Raw genomic sequence first — 22241 nt, 5'->3', positions numbered from 1 at the left:
TAAATTAATTTTGGAAATACCCAAAGGGAACCCTCGACTTTCTAAATTAGCAAACTATAATATTTCTCGCTTTGCTTCTTTTTTTATTTATCCAAAAATGCTTTTAATTTTTTTTTATAAAATTAATTTATTTTCTTCAGAAATACCTTTCTTTCTTTCTAGCCCCATCGGCGTTCGTGGGCTTCTTCCACTGGAAACCTAGACGACGCCCATCCCTCCTCTCTGATCCGCCGCCGCGGCTTCAGCCACCGTCCGTCTGTTCCAGCCTAGGCAGGGACGAACCGCAGTGATCAAACGAGGTATTTGCAAACACTATGTTGCAATCGCTAAATTGCTTATTTATGCCGATCATTTTGAAGTGAAGATTCAATGTCGATAGTTTCACTTAGGTAGCTTACAGAACAGTTGTGTGGCAATTAAGTGGGGAATATCAAATACATTTGCAAACTATTGCGTAGTTTGATTAAGAGAGTTGTGTAACAAATTGGTCTGCGCAGGTTTGCAGATCTAACACTTGGGAATAGGACAGCCTTGTGTCTCAAGATGTCTTTATCTGCCTGAGCTCTTTTTATTGGTCGGATGCTGACGGTATTCAGTCAGTTTGGGTGGAGTTTCATAGGCAATAACTGAGTTTAGGATGGGTTCAAAGTTTAAGCTTCAGACATTAGGTTGATTGATTTGCCTTGAAAAACTGAAATAGTTTCAGGCCAACTTATGTATAAGTTGAATTTGGAGTCCACAAACAAGAATTTTATTAAGCAGAAATCTGACATATTTTCATGTTTCATGGGGGCATGTAATAATTGTTTCAGTCTTATACTATTGTTTTTTGATGAACTAAGTAACGCACCGTGGAATGATTTATAAGCAATGTATTACACAGCTCAAAGAAATACATAATTCGATTAAAGTTTTATGTTTGACATTACAAATATATCCAGTCAAAAGCTTAAATATACTAGCTAAAAAGTTAAAATAATCTAATCTTGCTTCACACAACACCGAGTTCACTTACAGGATTGCCATTATCTTATTCTTTGAAAATCTCCTAAATCCCTATTCAGCTTAGAGAAAACTTTATAATTCCATTGCATTTTGGCTTCTTGACCTATAGGACCTATTGTCACACCTCACATTTATTGTCTGCCTTCTTTGTTAATGGAGCAGCACTTATTTCCACTCTTAGATTTTTCATTCTTGAATCAGTATGCTTTTGTTTTTTTAAATAGTTATATTATTTTTATTCTTCCTCCTTATTGTGTGTGGGTGTGTGTATAGGTGCCTTTATATGTAAATATTTATTGAAATGTTTTATATGATAGTTTCTCAATCAATGTTCTTCGATGTGTAAATAGTAATGTTGTAATTACACTTGATTAGCAATGGAAAACATGTTTCCAATCATCTATGCTTTTGTTCGGTAGACAATACAAATTAGGTTCATGAATTTATAAGCGATTATCAGAGTGCTTAAGTCCATCTATTCAAATTGCAATATGGATATAGTATTAGTATGCATCCTCATAAGTTTCTGTTGTTGCATGCAGTCTTTACAACAGTGCTAATGGATGTGACAGACCAAGCTGAGCAGCCTTCCCAATTGAAAGATGAACCTGACTTTGACCCCAGTAAAAGTAAGTTATTTTTATGTCCATAAGTTTTGAATCAGATCTATAGCCTTGCTTTTCTATATGGTATTATTATAAGTTAAACCCTTCCAATAGTGTATAATTTTATGGATTTGAACTTTGACTTTTGGCAAAAAGTGCTTCTGATCGAACTCGCTCACCACTGGACCAAACAGCTGATGATTGAACTTTCTATAGTAGCTATCAAGTGTTAGTTATGGGCATTGGTTTAATATCGTCCTTTGAAAGTTTATGTATGACCTAGTGGTTCTTATTTATGGTGTCACTTTTTTATGATTTTGTTTCTTATGTAGGCTTAGAAGAACTGGGAGTTCCAAGTAATATGACTACTGGAATGTCAATTTATCTTTGAAATTCTTCTTAAAGGAAGTGATCCAAGTCTCAACAATCATCTTTCATGGTTTTCATCTTATTTGGGTTGAAACTAGAATGCAAAATTTGGATTAAATGAGCATGTATGCTGCAAATACTTTGCATAGAAATATTTAGAGATTAAGGGAATCTGAGGTTGTTCAGATAGCATTTATAGGTCTCTACATCCATTGATTGAAACAACCTCTTTTTTCGTTTAAGAGGCACAGTGAGTTACTTCTGATTTAAGATTATTTAAATTGTTAACATTGCAATACATAACTAGAGAAACCACTTATCTGCTTGTCTATTTATCAACATATTCCGAAACTTTGGAAGAGCTTTTGATGTTATTCTATGAATTCTGGTTTGGTTCCATCTCATATTTCAAGTTTATATAAGGAAACTTTTGTGTTGCAGAAAAGCATCCCCTGATTATGGAATAATTGGTGGGCATAAATGGTTGTTGTTCCTATTCCTATAAAGGTCGAACCAATTGGTTGGTCTTAAATGGAAATAATGCTTTCTTCAACTGTATGTGCTACACACTGCTTTTAGCATTCATCATCTGTTGCGAAAGAACTAGTACTCTACCATAACCATTTTCGACCATGCTTTTCTCATAGTAATTGATTGCCTTAAGAAACTGAAAATCAATCTTATGATTTTACAATTTTTTTTACAGTGATTGGCATCATCAAAAGGAAGGCTTTGATAAAAGAACTGGCTGCTGCTTACCACTCCGAATGTTTGGCCTACTGTCAGAAACTTCAACAACATCAAAGAAGATGGGAAGAGGTCTGTACTTTTACTTGAACTCTCCTTTGAACTGTGTGCCATTCATGTTTATTAAGACTTTAATAAATGAATTTATAATTGGATTTGTAATAATTGTAATTACTATGTCATACATCATAGAAATGGCTTCATTGACAATCTTGGTTGAGTCTAGTTCTAATGCCAATAATTTTTGCAAGTTGCCTGTAGATTAAGCTACTTTCTTACAAAGTCCTTCAGAAGCGGAACACCTCTCAGAATCTACTGTATTTGAGAACATAAAAAACATAGAATCAACTCCATGTGAACTATCATCTTTGCTGAAACATTCTATGCTTACACACACGAATATTTTGACTTCTGTTGAATTGATGACTGATTATTTGGCACATTCCATTATTTCAATTCCTTAAAAGATTTATTGCTTAGTTGTAAATTTCACTTTCAAATGGATGGCTCTCTCATGACTTGTTAGTGTTTCTTCTTAGCCTCTACTTTAGTCTGGGATATATGTCCACACCTTAGATTTCTGGCTAAATATAGTGCTTTGGTTAGTTGTCAGGTTTTTCTTTCCCCTGTTCTTATTTGTTATTATTCTTTCATTCTTTTGCATAACCTTGAAAGGGTGCCTTGGCGCAACGCTAAAGTTATTGCTTTGTGACCTAAAAGATCACGGGTTCAAAATTTGAAAACAGTCTTTTGCAAAAAGTAGGGTAAGATTGCGTACAATGGATCCTTCCCTGGAACCCCGCATGGAAAGAGCTTCGTGCACTAACATTCAACATCGCAATAATAAATAGTGATACTTGCCCGTGCATCAAAAATATTCGAGGAAAAAAATGTCTGGTTGAGAATTACTGTCTTTGATAGATTTTTTACAAGATTAGAAATTGAACCACTTCCATGCATTAAATACTAACTCTTTGTCCTTTTTTTTCCTATCAATTGTTTGAAACAAATGATTCCATGAACCCGAAGGTGAATAATCTTTTGCATTTTATTTCATCGCTGATTTCTTTAGGAGCAGCAATTTATCAAAAGAAAAACTCCCCCGGAGGTTGGCCAGAGCAAGCGGACGACAAAACCTACCAAGCGTCGAAAGAAAGGGTTATAAGATTTTGTCTCAACTGGTTAATGACTGGTGTTATTTTCAGTTAATTTTTGAAACATTATGAACCTACAAGATTACAGCTTGTATTATAGATACCCTGTTCGGTGAGTGTGTTCCGAGTCTTTTTTTTTTTTTTAACATACAAAGATTAAACTTTGCGTTGGAAAAAAAGTGATCTGGTACTAAAAAAACAGTGATTGCTCAAAAATTTACATAAATATCCTGTTATATCTAGTTCTTGCCCCTCGTGCTAGTTAATCAATGATCGAGTTAACTTCCCTGGGGACAACAACACACTTCATTTGCCAATCTGGATTGAGTCATTTCTACTGCTGCTTTAGCTTTTCTTTGCCACTGCCATTAACGACTTCAAGCATTTTCACTCGGGCTCTGTTCAGTGCGCGACGATGAATCTTCAACACCCAAATCGCCCATATTCTCCTTCTTTTGCATCTGAACAACTTTGAGTATGACTGCAATCTACCACTGAAGATTGAGGTTCTCTCCATGTCATCTGCAGAAGCTGGCACACTCTGCTGAGAAGGTCCTCCAGTTCCTTTTCCAAGTTTCCATTCTGAAAATGATTGAAAGAGACAACAATGAATCATCTCATGGAAATTCTAAAACAATTAGTCAAAGGATTGCCAGTACAATTTTCAGCGAAATCCCATCTAACAAGAAACCTGAGTGGCTGAGTAATAAAACAAGAAGTCACAGTCAAGTTCACGTATCCATTAGTTTATCTAATTTGTCTCTCCCACATTCACACGCGATTGTATTGAAGCTTATGGATTAAGCTTGTGAATTTGCAAAAGTTAATTATCAACTATTTAATCGATTAAATCCACTAATTTGACCACTAAATCAACCTCTAAGACTTTTATGCTTCTTTGTGTCTATGGGCGTCGTGCCGCAGTAAGATATGTTTGATGAGGAGTAATCAATCGTCTAATGTAATTAAAATGATATTATAATATTATTAAGTTTGTTTGGTACCGTTTTAAAAATATAATGTAATTTGAATTATAAAAAATAATAAAATTTTATAATCTGAATTATAAATCAATAATATGTAATCCAATTATAAATTCAATGTTTAATTAAAATTTAAATGTCAAATATATTCTTAATCTATTTCCTGTACCAACTGGTCGCCAATGACGTTATTGTCACTAGCTCTCGCCGGTGGCCGATGTCAATCGCCATCGTCAGTAGAGATCACAGGATATTTTTATCATTTTATAATAATATGAATTACATATAATAATATGAATTACATTTCTTATAAAAAATAATAGATACCAAATAAAAGAATGTAATCATCCTTATAGTCAAATATTACATTCATAGTAGATAACTAAAGCCGTCAATTTGGATTGGACCGATCGAGTTAGTCAGCCCCACCAAATAATTTAAGCAGATTGAGTTATAATTTTATCAACCCAAGCCGGCCACCGTGGGTCAATCCGCTAGACCCGCGACCCATGCGGGTCGGCTTACGACGGACTTGGGTTGACCCATGGGTTAAGAAATATATGTAAGCTAAGTTTCATATTAATTTATTATCCTTCTTTGTTATAATTTTGAAATAAAAATAGTATTTTTTTATCAAACAGTATATATCTATATTTAAAATATCTATTTTTAGATATATTTAATTGATGAAATATTTTCAAAGTAAAATATTGAATATATGAAATTTTTATTAATTTGTTTTTAAATTTTTGATGAGCCTATGGGTTAGTCCTGTTGGTGCAACATCCCTCAGGTCAAGGTTGACCAAGCTTGAGTCTTGGTTTGGGTTTCGATATTTGACAATGCAAGGTTGATTGAAGAAGAGTCAAGTAGGTCAAGGATGACCGGATACTTGACTGGGAAGTCCTAACTGGGATGTTAGGCAGAAGGAAAGACCTAGTGAGTGAAGCTAGGTAGAAAGGAAATCCTGGTGAGTGAAGCAAGGTGAAAGTCCTAGTGAGTGAAGCTAGGCAGAAGGAAATCCTGGTGAGTGAAACCAGGTGAAAGTCCTAGTGAGTGAAGCTAGGCAGAATGGAAGTCCTGGTGAGTGAAGCCAGGCAAGGGAAAATCCAGATCGGACATCTGGTGTTGGGAAGTCCAAGTAGGTCAAGGGAGTGACCGGATACTTGGCACGCAGAGAAAAGTCCAAGTAGGTCAAGGGAGTGACCAGATACTTGGCACGAAGAGAAAAGTCCAAGTAGGTCAAGGGAGTGACCGGATACTTGGCACAAAGAGAAAAGTCCAAGTGGGTCAAAGGGATTGACCGGACACTTTGTGGGAAGTCCTAGCAGGTCAAAGGAGTGACCAGATGCTAGGCATGATGTACCAATAGGTCAAGGTTGACCGGATGTTGGTTTGAGAGGCTTAGGACTTGGTTTTGGGCAAAAACCAAGAGCTGGATCGATCAGTGGATCGATCCAGGCCTTTCCCAGCGAACAGAGAGCGTTTGGATCGATCAGTGGATCGATCCAGAGGTCCCAATCGATCAGTGGATCGATCCAGAGGTCCCAATCGATCAGTGGATCGATTGAGACGCTGCTAGTTCGCGCGATAAGCGCTGGATCGATCCGTGGATCGATCCAGGCGTTTTCTCCAGAGCACAGAGGCGCTCTGGATCGATCCAAAGCCTCCCCGATCGATTGAGAGTTTTCAAATTGATCGGGATCCGACCGTTGCGTCGTATTTGAGCTGCGGCGTGCGATGGCTGCGGCATCTCTTCACCGATTCATCTCATATCTTCACCAGCTTCTCCACAGCTCTTCTCATGCTCGAGATCGCCAGTTCTTGAAGGCTCTTGGAGGTTCTTCCAAGTCAAGAGGCGGATCAAAGCAAGAAGAAGAAACTAGGGTTAGAGTTTTTGCTCTCATTGTAAGCTTGTAAGCTTGTATTTCATTACCTTTCTCTTTCTTCTTGTATTGAGTCTTGTAGGGCTTCTCCGCCCTTGGTAGTTACCATAAAGGAGAGTTTTATTAGTGGAGGGTGTATGTGTAGGTGTGGATCCTTGGATTAGTCACCTCTTGTGATGTGGATATCAAGTAAACCAACCTTGTTAGCGTTGTATGCTTTTGTTTCTTATATTTTCGCTGCATACCATCAAAGAAACGAGCAACGCCAACGACGAGAGCGCGAAGAGCTATTCACCCCCCCTCTAGCTACTTTTCGGTCCTAACAAATCCGCCTAACCCATAAATCATCTTGGATGATAGACCAACTCCCGACTCTCTTCTCCATCTCGTGAAATGATTGATCCGTCGTGGGCCGACCTATCCTATCATGAGTTTATCTGTCTAACGGTTCTATATATAACTTTTTCATTCAACATAGTAATATAATATTAATTACATTATATTATATTATAAATTTAATATATTGGTTATATTACCCTGACCGTTGCTTCAAGGGGAAAATAAAAAGGAGAATTGGAATCCAATAAAGATGAATATTTTAATGGTTATTTTAAATTTACTTGTTGGTAGGTGAAGTAGGAGAAAGGTAGGTCTGAACACTTGAAATATTAAAAAAAAAAAAAAAACAAGACTTTTATGCTTCTTTGCCCCTGCAAGTGGAAGGGCAAGTGCACTATTAAAATATTTAGATGAAAAATAAAATAAAATTTATATTTCAAATAAATTAAATATTAAAAAAACTTTGGGCAAAAATAAAAAATAATTTTTTTTTTTTTTTATTTTTATCAAAAATAAGTTCCACTCTCTTCTCCTCCTGTAAAATTATATAATTATCCTCAAACATACTATTCAATATAATTATCTCTTATACATGCATTAAATTCTGAATTATTCAATGTAGTTGCATGAATATAACAAATCAGTATTATCCATAGTTGTTCAATAAGTATTATAGTAATTATGATTTTATAATTATTTTCGTAGTTATATTAGTTATAATTTTATAATGACTATAATGTGAATGTTGTTGAACCAAAAAATTATAGTAACTATGAAATATTAACAGGTATGAAAGTGAATATTAGATGAACATATTAAATATGTTATTATGACAATGTAAATTTTAACAGCTATAAAATTATTGTTACAATAATATTAATGCTGTTAAACTGATCTAGTCCACCCCCAATTAATTCAGGGTTTAAATTTAAAATTGGTCTATCATACAAATCAAAACCGATCGTGACTCGTGAGATACTCTTTTCATTAAAAATAAATAAATAAATAAACGCCACTTGATCATTAAGAAAAAACGCTCCTTTGAGTTTTTGCATAAAAACTTTTATATACTTCGAGTTGGATAACGGTCTAAAATTTGCATTTTCAAAATACTCATCCCATAATAAAAAGCTCTTGACTAATTATTTAGTGGGTATACTCGAGTTGTAGGATAAATAAGAGATTTAAGATTTAAGATTTAAAATTTTAAAATTTAGAATTTAAAATTCAAAATATTTAGTGTTTTTTTATAAGCTTTAGGACGAGTTGTGAAAGGACATGGACCCTATATGTATAATAGATGGGGTCCATGAAATTTTATTTATGAATGAAATAATTTATCTTTGGATAGTAAATCTGGTCTCATGAAAGGAAGGGTGAGTTTTTTACAAAATGTATAATGTCGAGGATGATCGGCTGATCCCATGAAAGTTGAGGGATCAGTAAATTGAGAAGTGCTCGTAGCGAATGATTCAGGAGTCCAATATCCTTTAGTTGTTTGTACATTTGAAAAAAAAAAAAAATTCTTACAAATAGCCACCGGACGAAGGGTGAGTTTTTTACGGCACTAGCGAATAATTGTCTCGTTAATGATTTTCCCAGCTATTGATGGACAGTAGTATATTAATGAAAAGGAATAATAAAGCCCTCCGCTGCCTTCTCCCTCTGTTTTTGTCCCTCTCGCTTCGCTGCGGCCGCTGTCGGTGGCCTGAGAAACCCTCGCCGGATTTCTCCGCTGATAAAGATTGGGATTCCTCAAGCACTTCTCGGTAAATCACCCCCTGAATTTGAATTCTGCTCCTACCGCCGTTTCGTATACTACCTGGCCGTGGTTCGGTGTTCGCGATCGATACGGGTGGTGGGCACTGTTGCATGTTCTGGTCGGATTTGGGCGTTTCGAGGGTTGCTTTGATTCGGAGTTTATATCTCTTCGGTTGTCTTTCTCCTTGTCCATGATTCGGAGAGGAGATCGTGACATCGACTTGCCTTAGTATTTTTTTTTTTTTTTAAAGTTGGAGGTTTGGAGCTGGTTGATGTTTGAGTGGGTTGGCGTAAAATTAATATCCATCACAATCATGCGCGAGTGAGGAATTCAGTGAGATAAAATCTTTGTGGATGTATCGCCTGCAGAATAAACTGAGACTGAGTCAGCTGTAGCATGTAGTCTATGATGTTTATGCAGTGTCTTAGGAAAGTCCCGTGAGGTTTGGTTGTGGTTATTGATCGTAGTTTGGGATGCGGTTCATAATCTTGGTTTCAATTGAGAAGGCCTGAGATTTCAGTCTCATGATTTAGTTGTTAGGTTTCCAAACATCTCCAACATCTTGACTCTTGAGGGAAGTTGTGCTGTTGCATCAAAAGATAAATAGAATTGGATCATCTAAGGTATGGATATATTCTACTTTTAAAATTCTATGGCTAGTATTTGTAATACTCTACTGTGCTAGAAATATAGCACATGTAGAGAATACATATTATTTGAAGAATCAAGCTGAAAGGAAGAAGTATATAATAATGCAAATATATCTTTGCTTCCATGCATTTGAGCTAGGACAATGATGGGACCTATTTGAGGTTTGTTTGTTATAGTCCTTAGTTTGTTAGCTAATGGATAGAAGATTCTCATAAAACTGTTTGATGCCTGGTTGTTTGTTTCTTGTCTTTCTATATTGGTTGACATGGTAATTTCTTTTGGATTTAGTAGACCATTGAGCTATCACCTCGTTGTTATACACTCAGCACTGGTACCTAATGTAGCACAAAAGCCAATTTCACAAAAGCCAAATATTAATTTGCATCAATACCTTAGAATTTTTGTTTGCTCAGCATTGCCCTAAGGAGGTTTGTGGAACTTCTAGTTGAGACCTGGAAGAGAACCATCAACACTCATTTGGTTATTTATGGAGCCAGTAGAGCAATTGCATCTGCAATGAAGCAGTTCAATCGCTTTATTATTTATTGTGTACATAACTACATGGACTGATTCCTATTGTTAATTTAGTTGACCTAACCTCCTCCTGGATGTATGTTTGATGAAAAACTTTAATTTTAGGAATACATATTACTAAATTGTATCTGTATTCACCTGCAATCTAACAGCACTTTATGCTTCTTGTTTCAGATTCAAGCTTCAAAGGATATTATGTGTCAATGTTCTGTAACTTTGAGTTGGACTCTACTTTTGAGTTTTGATTTAGACAAACAATTAAATAGGTAATGGGTGGTTGCTGTTGCTGTTCATCAAGAAGTGCTGAATCAGATAGCTCACCTGCGTACTACTATGTGAGTAGAATTTTTCTTTTGGATTGTTTTTATTTTCAATATTTATGGAAGAAAAGTTTATTTTGTCCATTAAATATTGAATGGGTCATTTGCATATTGATATCTGTATATGTTTGCATTTTGATGATCTGTATTTTGTACATTTTCTTATCAAATTTTATCAACGATGTTTGATTGATTTTGTTGGATTTTTTTTTTTTTATTTTCCTTATCTAACCTCAACCATAAGTTTCTTCACTTTGATCTTCATGAGCTGTTAGCAATTTTTAATACAACCATCAGTTTGGTTCCAACAGCCTTGGATACCACACAAAGAGGCCACCGTGGCTTTTTGTTGTAAGATAACTAAGCACAAAAAGCTTGATTTTCTATATAGGTTGGTCATCTAGGAGTTGGGATGTGGGTTGCTACTAGAGCTTCTAAGTTAGAATTCTCTTGGAAGGCTAGCCACTTTTCCTCCATATCCTAATTAAAGGATGCACAAAATAGTTTCCCCAAAAAAAACCACACAACTCAGACCTAAGATTTTTGAAATTTGTAACTTAATCTGGTTTTCACCATTTTGTTTTTTTTTCTCATGCATAATCGCATCCTTGTGTTGCTAATGTTCTTTTTTAGATCTTTGATCTTGACATTGAAAATTGGAAATTGGTGAATTCCAATTCCCATACTAAGGGCTCTTCTTATGTGGAAAAAGGTGATAATGCTCACCCCAAGTGGCCCAGTATCATCGGCCCTCGGCTAGATACAGGCAAGTAAATCACGGGGCTTCCCCGAGCAAAAGTAGTGCACGCGGGGGTGAGGTAGCCCGCAGAGCTTCCGCACTCACTAGGAATTTACCTTAGACTTATCTGGGCAACACCACTTTATGAACCATCTGCGCCAACCCATGGGGGCGCATACTAAGGGCTCTTCTTAATCCACAAAGGGAAGCATTTTTCTATTGCATGAACCATGGACAAGTTTTGCTCTAATTCATGGAGTGGGTCCATTATCAGATGCTTGTTCAGCTTTACGTCTTTTCTGTGTGTTTTTTTTGCTTCTTTCACAAGTATAGGTGCATCTGATCGTAACATGGGAACATGTGAACAAAAATTTTATGAGGGATAGAAATGAGGTGGCTGAGAATATTTGAGGAGACTTGAACTAGAAACTATAAAGCAATGCAAATGTAAATAGCATATGATGATTACAATTCTTGATGGCTAGAAAAATATCTTGGGGATAGTGACATCCATCTTGTATAGCTTATGTTCATATGAAGCTTTATTCCTCGTACGATATCGACTACTAGTGGTATAAGATGGATCCAAATGTAACTTCTACTCAAACAACTTCTAAGACAAGGTAGTGACTTTTGGCAACCAAGTGTCAAAAACATAAGCTCCCAATCTAGTGCAACTCTGTATTGAACTTCAAAATGTCTCATACTTAACCATTTTCTCTTCATGAAAGATATAGCATGCACAAGGCTATTAGATTTGTCAGCCTTTGAGTAATTGTGACTGCATCAGCTTGGTAGATCCCAACCTATCTTCTTCCTTAATCTTATTTTTTATATTGTGGTGATTGGGGGAATCCTTGCTCCTTAAACCTTTGCTGCATTAATTGTTTCGTAAGTTAAAGTTGTCCACTAGGCTCCTTTCTTTCTTAGTTATTTTTAATTTATGCATTTTAAGTACTTTCTTTTGTTCTATATTGCTTTAAGCAACTGGTCTTTTTTAATGTTTTCAACTCAGGTTTGTTATTTACTTGTGTATATCCCCAGTGTAATATGCTTCATAGTTCCTCCCACAATATCTTTTATCAGAAAAGTTGCATTTCAGTAAAATTATATATTAAATCTTCTTGGCACACATTACAGCATCCTCGAAACTTGGAAGAGAATGAACCACTGTCAGTGACCAACCACGGTGCATTGCCTTTAGTCCCCTCCAGAGTACTCAATGATAATCTGGCCACATCAACACCTGACACTTACCAAGCACCACCTGCACCTTTGCCCTATGATGTGGGTTTGGAGAACTTACCAACATTGCCTGGAGATGTTGCAAATTGTGGCACTAAAGTAGATGAAAATGAAACACTGAGTTCTCAGACAACAGGAGAGAAAAATGATAGTTTTGTAACTTCAGGCTGCAAGAATAAACCCGACTGTGAGCAGAAGTCTCCTAAAATTAGTGAAGACGAGATCAGTAAGCTTATCACCTCTCCAGAAGAGGAGGATGCTTGTCCTATTTGTCTCGAAGGTAGTGTTGTCCTTGGTTGAAGTGAACTAATTTTTCCATTATATGCATATAGTGTCTCATGAGATTAGGTCATTGACTGTTTTGTACAATTTTACTACTTTTAATTCTGACAACAATCAGTGAATCTGTTTTAGTTGCATCATACTTGGGTTAGTTTGCTAACACTTCTTGTTATACTTCTTCTTGAGCAACATGAATATAAGCTATCTTGCATCCTCACTTTTCCGCTTCGATCCTTCTCCATTAGAGAAAAATGGTACAAGAGTATAATTTCATAATCATAGCTTGATCAATACCCATTCCCTTGGTATCCTGCCTGGTTCATGACATTTGCAATCTCTCACCAAAACTCAGGTGTTGATTTGCTCTGGATCTGTTTGTTTACTATATATTGCTTTGTCCACTATTCTTGATAGTGTTGTGTTATTCAAGATTTCCCGCATGTGTTTATTTTGAGAATAAATTTATTTTGATATCGCTATTATGTTGATTTATTTGAACGCTTATGCAAGTTTCCTAGGATGAAGAAATCATATTTGATCCTTTAAACGTTCAGTTTGTCTCTAACCTGAAAATATTCCTTCTATAAAGCACGCCTATGCTTTCTATGACACTTGGATTTCGCAGTCTGATTAATTCTTAATCTTTTTTTTTCTTTGATAGATTATGATACAGAGAATCCTCGTATTCTGACTAAATGCGAGCACCATTTCCATCTGTCCTGTATCCTGGAGTGGATGGAGAGAAGTGATACCTGTGCAATTTGTGACCAGGTACTCAGTTGAAATGATTCAATTATGCCTAATAAGCCAGAGGAATTTGTTTATGTCTGGTATTGCCACCAACTGTTTTCAAGGCCATGTTTGGTAGGGTGAAATAATATAAAATAGGAATGCTACATATTTTCGTTCCAATTTCTAGATGGACAACTTAATGTGGAATGATCATTTAAAGAATGATCCATTTGATTCCTTCTATTCTATAGTAATCCATTCCGCTTTTACTAAATATAATGAAATTTATCATTCCATCCATTGGATAATTTAATAGGTGGATGGAGGACTCAACAAGATTTGCTGAATTGGACAGGCTCATTGGACCAAACAAGTTAAGCAAATTCACTGTATGTATGAACTGGGCAAGTCAAATGGGTTGGCAGACCTAACAGGTGGTGAAGCTGTAAGAATTAGGCTGGTTGGAAAGTTCAGTTGCATTGAGTGATTCGATGAGCTGAATGGATAAAGTGAATCAGGCAAACCATAAGAGTGGCACAGGCCTAATAAGCCAAGAAACCAGATAGGTTATACAAGCCCAGTGCATTAGATGAGTTGAACTTGCCAAACATATGGGATGGGGATGGGCTATGGGTTAGACAAGCATAACACACCAGATTAATCATACGAGCTTGGTGGATTGGATTGGCTAGACGAGCTAATCAAATTGTATAAGCTAGACAAATTGTGAGCGCCAAGTGAGCCAAATGGATTGTGTAAACTATCTTATTCTGACAATCTGAGAGAGTTGCATTGTGCAAGAAGGCTAATAGACAACGCAGATGAAGTGAGCCAGATGGATCTAGTGAGAATGTGAGAACTGGGTATACTGGGTGAACCAAGCAAGCTAGATGAGCCTGTTCGATTCTTAGAATCAGACAGACTCAGCAGGAGCAACCTTTATGGATAGCCGAACATCGTTTGAATCATCTCATTATCAAACTATTCCATTAATGCTAGCTAAAAAATAATGAAATGAATCATTTAAGTTATTATTTCATTCGATCCTCATTTCCTCCTACAACCTATCTTCTAAGTTTGATGCCTATGTTATTCTTTCACATGCATATGGATCAAGAAATTGATTCTAACTCTCTTGTTTCTTTGCAGATAATGATGATTGACAACGTGTACGGTATGGTATCTCCCTAGCAGAACTTTTAACCAGTTGAGTAAATTCTCAAGCAACTGAAAGAATTTCAAGTTTCGGGTCAAAAAATGCACATGATATTGCCAAATTCATCTGAAATCACCTGATGGAGTATCGAATAGACACTGAAATTAAAAAAATTAAAAAATAAAAATTAAACACACACACACACAAGGTAATGAAATCTCTTTCAATCTATTATCATGTAAATCCTGTTTGTTCCCTCAAATGTTTTTTTCTGTCAGTCGATGTAAATTTGAGTTAAACCAGGATAGTTCCATGTTGGTTTGTGACCTGCAATTCCCCTTTATCTTGAGTCTCATAGTCTGTATCTATATACTCTCTAGATACCCCCCCTATAAATATCTGATATCAGTCATTGCATTTGTACTTGTCATGTCGTCTCATTGTCGGTATCTGATGTCTCAATTGTACTAAAAAAAACATTTCTTATAGCAGTTGAATGTATAAGAGTCTAGCTGGTGCTGACTTGTTTATCAAAAAAGGTCAATGCCTGCTCAAAGTGTCTCGACTGTGAATGCCATATTTTGAAAAGAACAATGGATAGAAATTACTATGGCATCTGAACGGATCTGAGACTGAAAGGCTTCAAATCCTTGACACGCAGTTTACTTCGCTGAATACTCCCAGCAAGCAACCAACTTCCAGTGGATGGCTTCTGCTTCTCGTCACTGCCTGTGGTAAGTTTTAAAACTCAATCACCATGGGCATAGTTATAAAGGATATTATAAAGATTCAGTACTATAGACAGAACTTACTCATTGATTTATTAGGCTAAATAATCCATACTTCATCTACAATTGGAACATCACCTCCCATCTTTTACCCCTTCAATTAATTGAGGTATCGTAGTAGGGATATCAAAAATGAATATGATGACTTGACGCTAACGATTTGAAAAAAATTAGGTTCGGATGGGGGTTTTTAGATTTTTGAGTCGAAGATTTATTGACCCAGATTGATTTGAATTTAGGTTTTAGTAAAATTTTTGAAATTAAATTAAATTTTATTTTATTTTAAAAATTAAGATATTTTATAATAATGGAGTAGTAAGATAAAAGTGAAAAATTATAGAAAAAATAATGAAAATGATCATTTTTAATCGGGTTATTTGAGTCAAAATCAGATTTAAGGATTTCAGGTCGTATTTGGGCTGAAATTTTTTATAATTATTTTTTTCAACTCGATTTATTCAAATTGGCAATCCCTATTTGGTAGCATTTTTTGTTTTACACAAATACTACTGTGCTTATTTCCAGGTTCGTCACATACTGTCTGAAATATGACTAAACCCGTTTTGGGTAATTGACAGAGCAGTAAGAAACAGCAACAATAATGAATCGATATAAACTTTACAATAAATAAATAAATAAAATTAAGACTTCTTATTGGTAATTTTAATATTATAAGCAAAATCAATTTAAGATTTGGGAAAACTTTTTTATTATTGATTCCAAACTGTTTGACATAAAATTTTAACCTCTTTTTATATACTAAAAACACTGTTTATTCTTTGAATAATAAAGATTTAGCTTATACCGATAAGAATAATTATCCATTTTTAAATATACTAAATAGGATTTAAAATCCTAAAAAAATTATCAGTTTTTAATAATCTCAAATAGGATTTAAAATCCCACCAATGCAGCAGAATTGAAATTCAGACGAATTTTTAACACTGACCACAATATCCAAAATGCACAGAAACCTCTAAATCATTTAGAACAATCAATGAAGCATCAAACGTTTTGATGAGTAACCCTAGGGGGGCTGGCACAATTAATATCTGAATAGATAATTACTGTAATAAATTTTGAGATTAATTTTTAACTAATGCAAAATACCTAACCTAATGGAGTGATTGACCTCCATATACCCGCTGGACTAAGATAACATATCTTCATATCTTACTATAGGACTGAAATTTATCTCTATATCTTACTATAAGACCGAAATTTATCTACCTATATCTTACTATAGGACTATATCTTACTATAGGACCGACGCTACTGGACGCTACTGAACCATTTAAGATGAAGCATATCACCTCACTCCAAAAGTTTTGATGAGTAATAAAAAATAAGCAAATTCCAACTTAAACTTGCAATATCTTGATCGAGATCAAATAAATAGTGTATAATAAAACAATCCATGATATCAAATTAGACAACTCAGATGACTGAATTCAAGAAAACAAAAGGCAACAAAGAGTTTTTAGAACTACAAAATGATGTTCTTGGAATGTATCTAGGAAAAATGTTTTACAAAGGCATTCAAATTCCTAATGCACTACTATTTTGCCACACCCATCTGTTTTTCTCCACCTTTAAGCTGCCTTTGTTTTAGGAGCCTTCCTCTTGGAATGCCTCTTTGTAATCGAGTTCTTCATACCTAGGAAGAAGAGCAACGCACCAAATAGGGCTAAATTCTGCAGTAAAAGATGTAATTTTAGTAAACGTGAGACCAAACTGATTGACAAAGTTGTCGGGAGAGAGATTAGTAAACAACCTGTGTGAACTTGGAAAAAAGTTCTACAAATTCTGGCCTTTGAATATCATAGTTGTAGAAATCGAACAAGATGGGTGTCGCAAAAGTCAAGTAAAGCAGCTGCAAGGAAGAAAGCGGGACCATTTTAAAGTGCCATCATCTCAAATCCAATTAAAGCTAATTGCTCTGGGTAGTTAATGAAGTGCACGAAGCCGATCCAAGAACTAAAGTAAGAACCCTCACTAGCAGTTTAGCCTTTATGCTTGCATTGAGGAACAAGAACTGAAGTCTAACGGGAAATAGGAACCGAGAACAATATCACTTACCAGAAGATACGCTCCAAAGGAACTGCTAAAGATGAATAGAAGCCCACCTAGCCCTTTCAGGGCTATGGCTGCAGAAACTATATGCTTCATCTGAAAGTGAGGAGAGAAAAAAAAAATCAATTTAACTAGTATTTATTATGGTTTGATGGCGAAAAAAAGAGAGTATTCTCACATCAACTTCAGGGACTTTTAGTCCTAGGTGTGAGGTGATATGATTTACAAAAGTATTGTACTTTGGAGCAAGAAGCTTTGCTGCTGGTCCACCATCAACTCCAAACTCAATAAACCTGAAAACAGAAAGCTAATATCAGCACATACCTTATTTCGGTGTCCTGCTAACTCAAAAAATACCATATACTACAACAGACTTTTTAACTTCTTACCATAAAAACATTAGACTTAGCAGAAGGTACACCAACTAAATTACACTTTTGTGGATGGGCTGATGCCTAGAGCTAAGTTTCTATTTTCATTTTGTCAAGTTGCTTTTCAAACCAAGATGTGGACAGACAGAGATGATATCTAAGCATTTCAAACACAGTAACTACATTTTTTTGACATTTTAGTTTAACAGTTCAGCAGGTGTTATTGTATACATATTCAATGATGCCAGAATAAACCATTTTATTATGCTCCTAATAGACCAATACTAAATCTTATTATGATGAAATACTACATACTATAAATATGACGAAACCAACACTTGAAGGATTAACAGTAATTATTTGCTTGAAAGCCTTCTATAGAAGTTTAATTACCATTTTTCAACAGAGTGGCATGTAAAAGAACCAACGGAGAAAATCATCTCTAAAGTTATCCACTACAAATAAAACAGCACCCTTCCAACAAGATAATAGAAAAATATCTGTAGGTAGGTCATGGTAGAAACTTGGAGTGAACATTGCTACACAAGTGCAAGTACCTACGGCACGCCGGTCACATGCCAACATATCTGAGCTTTATTCCTATGTAATTATACAAAGAACAAAATATTTCCTTGATGTATATAAGAATTAGATATTAATTCCATCCAGCATACATCAAAACGCCAAATACAAATAATCTACTGGACTCCTAGTTCTAGCTATATAGGTTCACAAACTAGCATAGATTTGACAATCAAGTGATTCTCTTTTTGCGGATCAAACACTAGTTTCATGGATATGTTTGTTGATCTCTTTTTAAACATGTACCAAACTGGAAGGAGCAAATATATGAAAGGTAACACACACTGCCAAAACAGCAAGCACTTGCCTGATTTCTAAAATAACTTTAAAAAAATAAAGTTGTTAGCATACAAGTACAACATTACAATGCTCTAACACCGGACATATAATCATTAAAATAACCTTAAGAGGTTCAATTTCCTAATCATCACTTGAACAGTAAAAACAAACTCGATGGAGAGAAATTGCTTTAGAAAAAAAATGTTTTATTTCCCAAAGGTTCAGATTCCCTAAAACTAAGAGGTCGCAATGACTTCTAGTTGTAAATGAGCTCCATGCCATTTGTTGCAATGCAGCATTAGCAAACCTAAACACCACTTACAATGGCCGCAATCACAATTTTAATGTTTAACTTTGCATATGAATAAATAAATGGCACACAGAAAATCAGTTGCATATCACACAAAAATTTTAATATCAATCACCGTCTGACTCACATATAAAGGCTGAAAATATTCCCCCAGTTACCTCAACTGATTCAAAGATCAAACATAACAACATCTAGATATACAACTACAATCTCAAACAAGAAAAAACTATACGCATAGATATGATTCTGGCCAAATAAATTATGTGAAGCGCAATGTGTCACTTTCTTTCTCCCCTGAAACATATTTGATGGTGAGTGGCGACGTGCTTAAAGATGCAAAATTTATACTGCCTAATGTACGATCGAACAGCACCAAAGTTCTTCTAAAAAACAAGGAGGCATGTGATTAGCATAAAAGGGGGAACTTGTTTCCAAAGACGACTAAAACCGGATCCGGAGCTAACTAACTTCCTTGTTTAACAGATCGTAACGAAGTTGGGGGGAAAACCCACGACGGAACTCTTACCCAGACGAAAAGAATCGTGATTTAGCATGAAATACAGTGAAACCTAAATCTCCGGACAGGATAAGGAGTACCCTAAGCAACAAAAACGAGCAGATCTGAAGTCGAAAAAGAGGGCAGGGAGATGCGAGGATGAGGCTTACTCCTGGTAGACGGAGAGGAGGAAGACTGATGCAAAGAGGACTCTCCCCGCAAAAGAAACGAACCCCATAGCGGCGGCGGCGGCGTCGGCGTCTCAGAGATCGGATCGCCGGCTCGGAGATGAGGAGAAGATGGCCGACGAGAGAGAAAGATCCACCTCTTCTCGGTTCGGCTTTATTCACAGCAGGAGGACGAGGGAGCCACGAGATATGGAACAGAATCACGGTATTGCCACTGGACCAATCCAACGGTCCATATTGGCGTTTAGTTAAAGTACAGGAAGCCAGCCGTCGGATACGGTTCCGGTAGTCCACACACGTGATCCCACGATCTAACGGCCAGTAGATGCCGGCACGGGGCCGGCGTCAATACACGCTTATGGATTCAGGCATTACTTGGTGGATCCGCCCCGTTAATATCAATCCCACTATACAATGGATGAAATAAATCCGTTCTAAAGCCCAATAACCGATAACGGGCCTATAGTCGGATCAATCTTTTAAGATTTCTTAAAATAATTTTAAGTATAATTTTGTATGGTAATATTTAATAATCTTGTGAGTACTGATAGACGAAAAAAAACTCATGGCATATTATTTTCATTTTTATGGGTCCATCATTTTATATATTTATTCTCAAGCTTTTCTTAAAAAATTTTCCTTTGTAAATCATTTTTCTAATCTTTTATCTATGAGAGTGTGTTTTAGAAGTGTTAAAGATGCCTTAAGATGCATTTAAAATTGTAATTTATATAAAATAATGAGTTTCTTGTATAAAGATACAAGATGTACACAAAGATTTATTTGATTTTCATCATATTATTTCTCTCATATTATATCGATTGGAATTCTCTCAGTGAATGTATCATTAAGCTACCCATGCTTAATAATTTTTAGTAATAGATTAAAAAATTATTTTTTTACTCAACTAAATATGTTTTATTCATATTTTTATTTGCTTATATATATTTAGTGCCAGATAGGCTTAGCCAACTAGGCATAAGCCAACTTGGCTTAGGTCAAGCACCTTGTACTTGCATTACACATTACCGGACTTTGAGAATTAGATGTGTCAAAAATAAAATAGAGGTGTTAAAAATAATTCCGAATTGTTAATCTGATCTAAGTAGATATGAAAAATATTAGATTAGGATTGAAAATTTTAGGATTAGGATTAAATTGGATTGAATCTGAAATAGACTTAGGAACTTTTTTTTTTTTGGACTCGGATTGAGTTCGAGTTGACTTGGATTATTTAAGATTAGAGTTTTAAAGTATACTTTAGATAATTAAACTCTTAAATTTAAATATTTGAATTTATAAAATATAATCATCATATAATTTAGACTACGTTTATCATTATGTGTTTAACTTAAAATATTATTATTACATGTTTTAAAATTTTAATTAATTATTTTATTAAAGAATAAAGGAGTAATATTGTATAGTAAAAAATCAAATAGACGGGACTATTAGGGTTGATCAAATTGTTTTATAATTTTCAGGTTGGTTTCGAATTTGAGTCGGATTCGATTGAGAATTTTTTATAATACCCTATAAGTTACGTTTGATTGGGTATAATGTAATGGAGCTTGTAATGTAATCAAATTTGTAATGTAATGTAATCTTGATTACATTACTACGTTTGGTAATATAATGTATGTAATCTTTGATTACAAGGATGATTACATTCTTTTGTTTTGGTGTCTATTATTTTTTATAAGTAATGTAATTCATATTATTATAAAATGACAAAAATATCCTGCTACTTTTATCAAGAGGCCGCCGCACCACTGTCGAAACTTGCGGCAGCCACCGACAACTAGCGGTCGTCACCACTGGTTGCTGCCGGCGACTGGCGGTGGGCGGGCGACAGCGGGCGGGCGACGGTAATAGTGGCAATAGCGGGTGGGCCACTGGTCTTTACATTCATCTGATGTATTTCGAGATTCCATATAGTGGCAATAACCAACAATACTCTAATGGAAGTTATTTTCGATATCGGAGAATACATATCAAAGTAATAAAGGTCTTCTTGTTGTCGGTATCCTTTGATTACCAATCTGATCTTATACTTATCAATTGTGTCATTTGATTTCATTTTCTTCTTGAAGATTCACTTGCAACCTAGTAGTTTACTTCTCGAAGGAAGATCCACAAGTTCCCAAATGTGATTTTACAAGATAGAGTCTATCTCAGATGCAATTGCCTCTCGCCAGTGAGGTCCATCAGAAGAGCCTACAACTTCTGAGTAACTTCGAGGCTCACTTTCCAACATGAAAGTGATAAAATCCGATCCATAGGATTTTTCTATCCAAGCTCTTTTGCTTCGTCTAAGCTCAACATCCACTGGTTCTTCATCATCATCTTCACCTTGTGTTTCATATGCCCGCTTTGAGGAGCTAGCATCCTCTCGGATCTTATACGAAAATACATGCTCGAAGAACGAGACATTTCTCAATTCTATTATCGAGTTCTTGTGTATCTCCGGTATTTGTGATTTATACACAACAAACCGATAATCACTGCTGTTATGTGTATATCCAATAAATACACAATCAACAATCTTAGGTCCTATCTTACTCCTTTTCGGATCAAGCACCAAAACTTTGGCAAGACACTCCCACATTCGTAAATATTTGTAAGACGGTTGTCTTCCATTCCAC

General features: G+C 35.5%; 3 protein-coding genes across 5 annotated transcripts; 2 read left to right on the top strand and 1 right to left on the bottom strand.

Moving 5' to 3' along the window:
- The first annotated feature begins 142 nt into the window (after positions 1 to 142).
- Positions 143 to 3996, top strand: LOC121976754. The gene is made up of 4 exons (XM_042529069.1): positions 143 to 299; positions 1548 to 1634; positions 2686 to 2798; positions 3799 to 3996. Exons 2-4 carry the CDS (start codon positions 1565 to 1567, stop codon positions 3889 to 3891), a joined length of 276 nt encoding a protein of 91 aa, XP_042385003.1. The 5' UTR covers positions 143 to 299; positions 1548 to 1564; the 3' UTR covers positions 3892 to 3996.
- Positions 3997 to 8703: 4707 nt separating this feature from the next.
- On the top strand, positions 8704 to 14595 carry LOC121976752 (probable E3 ubiquitin-protein ligase RHB1A). 3 transcript variants are annotated; one of them, XM_042529066.1, is made up of 5 exons: positions 8704 to 8857; positions 10210 to 10370; positions 12235 to 12619; positions 13283 to 13392; positions 14503 to 14595. In XM_042529066.1, exons 2-5 carry the CDS (start codon positions 10305 to 10307, stop codon positions 14542 to 14544), a joined length of 603 nt encoding a protein of 200 aa, XP_042385000.1. In that variant the 5' UTR covers positions 8704 to 8857; positions 10210 to 10304; the 3' UTR covers positions 14545 to 14595. The 3 variants fall into 3 exon arrangements, with proteins under 3 accessions (XP_042385000.1, XP_042385002.1, XP_042385001.1); XM_042529068.1 differs by having other exon boundaries at positions 8711 to 8857; positions 10302 to 10370; XM_042529067.1 differs by lacking the exon at positions 8704 to 8857 and adding an exon at positions 8876 to 9473.
- A 2056-nt stretch (positions 14596 to 16651) lies between these two features.
- On the bottom strand, positions 16652 to 19734 carry LOC121976751. Its single transcript, XM_042529065.1, has 5 exons — positions 19579 to 19734; positions 17549 to 17663; positions 17377 to 17466; positions 17072 to 17170; positions 16652 to 16991 (listed from the first exon to the last, which is right to left on the bottom strand). Exons 1-5 carry the CDS (start codon positions 19644 to 19646, stop codon positions 16890 to 16892), a joined length of 474 nt encoding a protein of 157 aa, XP_042384999.1. The 5' UTR covers positions 19647 to 19734; the 3' UTR covers positions 16652 to 16889.
- Positions 19735 to 22241: the final 2507 nt, after the last annotated feature.

The sequence above is a fragment of the Zingiber officinale genome, chromosome 4B (assembly GCF_018446385.1).
Source record: "Zingiber officinale cultivar Zhangliang chromosome 4B, Zo_v1.1, whole genome shotgun sequence".
In the NCBI taxonomy this organism is placed as follows: Eukaryota; Viridiplantae; Streptophyta; class Magnoliopsida; order Zingiberales; family Zingiberaceae; genus Zingiber; species Zingiber officinale.
The sequence above is the reverse complement of the archived record's forward strand: the minus strand, read 5'-3'. Positions and strand labels throughout refer to the sequence as shown.

Bases quoted from the DNA above. Each gene is read 5' to 3' on its own strand.
- LOC121976754 (XM_042529069.1), top strand. From the start codon at position 1,565: ATGGATGTGACAGACCAAGCTGAGCAGCCTTCCCAATTGAAAGATGAA. The intron at 1,635-2,685 runs GTAAGTTATTTT...TTTTTTTTACAG, and splicing joins TGACTTTGACCCCAGTAAAA to TGATTGGCATCATCAAAAGG. The intron at 2,799-3,798 runs GTCTGTACTTTT...TGATTTCTTTAG, and splicing joins ATCAAAGAAGATGGGAAGAG to GAGCAGCAATTTATCAAAAG.
- LOC121976752 (XM_042529066.1), top strand. From the start codon at position 10,305: ATGGGTGGTTGCTGTTGCTGTTCATCAAGAAGTGCTGAATCAGATAGC. The intron at 10,371-12,234 runs GTGAGTAGAATT...CACACATTACAG, and splicing joins GCTCACCTGCGTACTACTAT to CATCCTCGAAACTTGGAAGA. The intron at 12,620-13,282 runs GTAGTGTTGTCC...TTTCTTTGATAG, and splicing joins TTGTCCTATTTGTCTCGAAG to ATTATGATACAGAGAATCCT.
- LOC121976751 (XM_042529065.1), bottom strand. From the start codon at position 19,646: ATGGGGTTCGTTTCTTTTGCGGGGAGAGTCCTCTTTGCATCAGTCTTC. The intron at 17,171-17,376 runs GTAAGTGATATT...TCTTCCTTGCAG, and splicing joins CCTTTGGAGCGTATCTTCTG to CTGCTTTACTTGACTTTTGC. The intron at 16,992-17,071 runs GTTGTTTACTAA...CTTTTACTGCAG, and splicing joins TTTTTTCCAAGTTCACACAG to AATTTAGCCCTATTTGGTGC.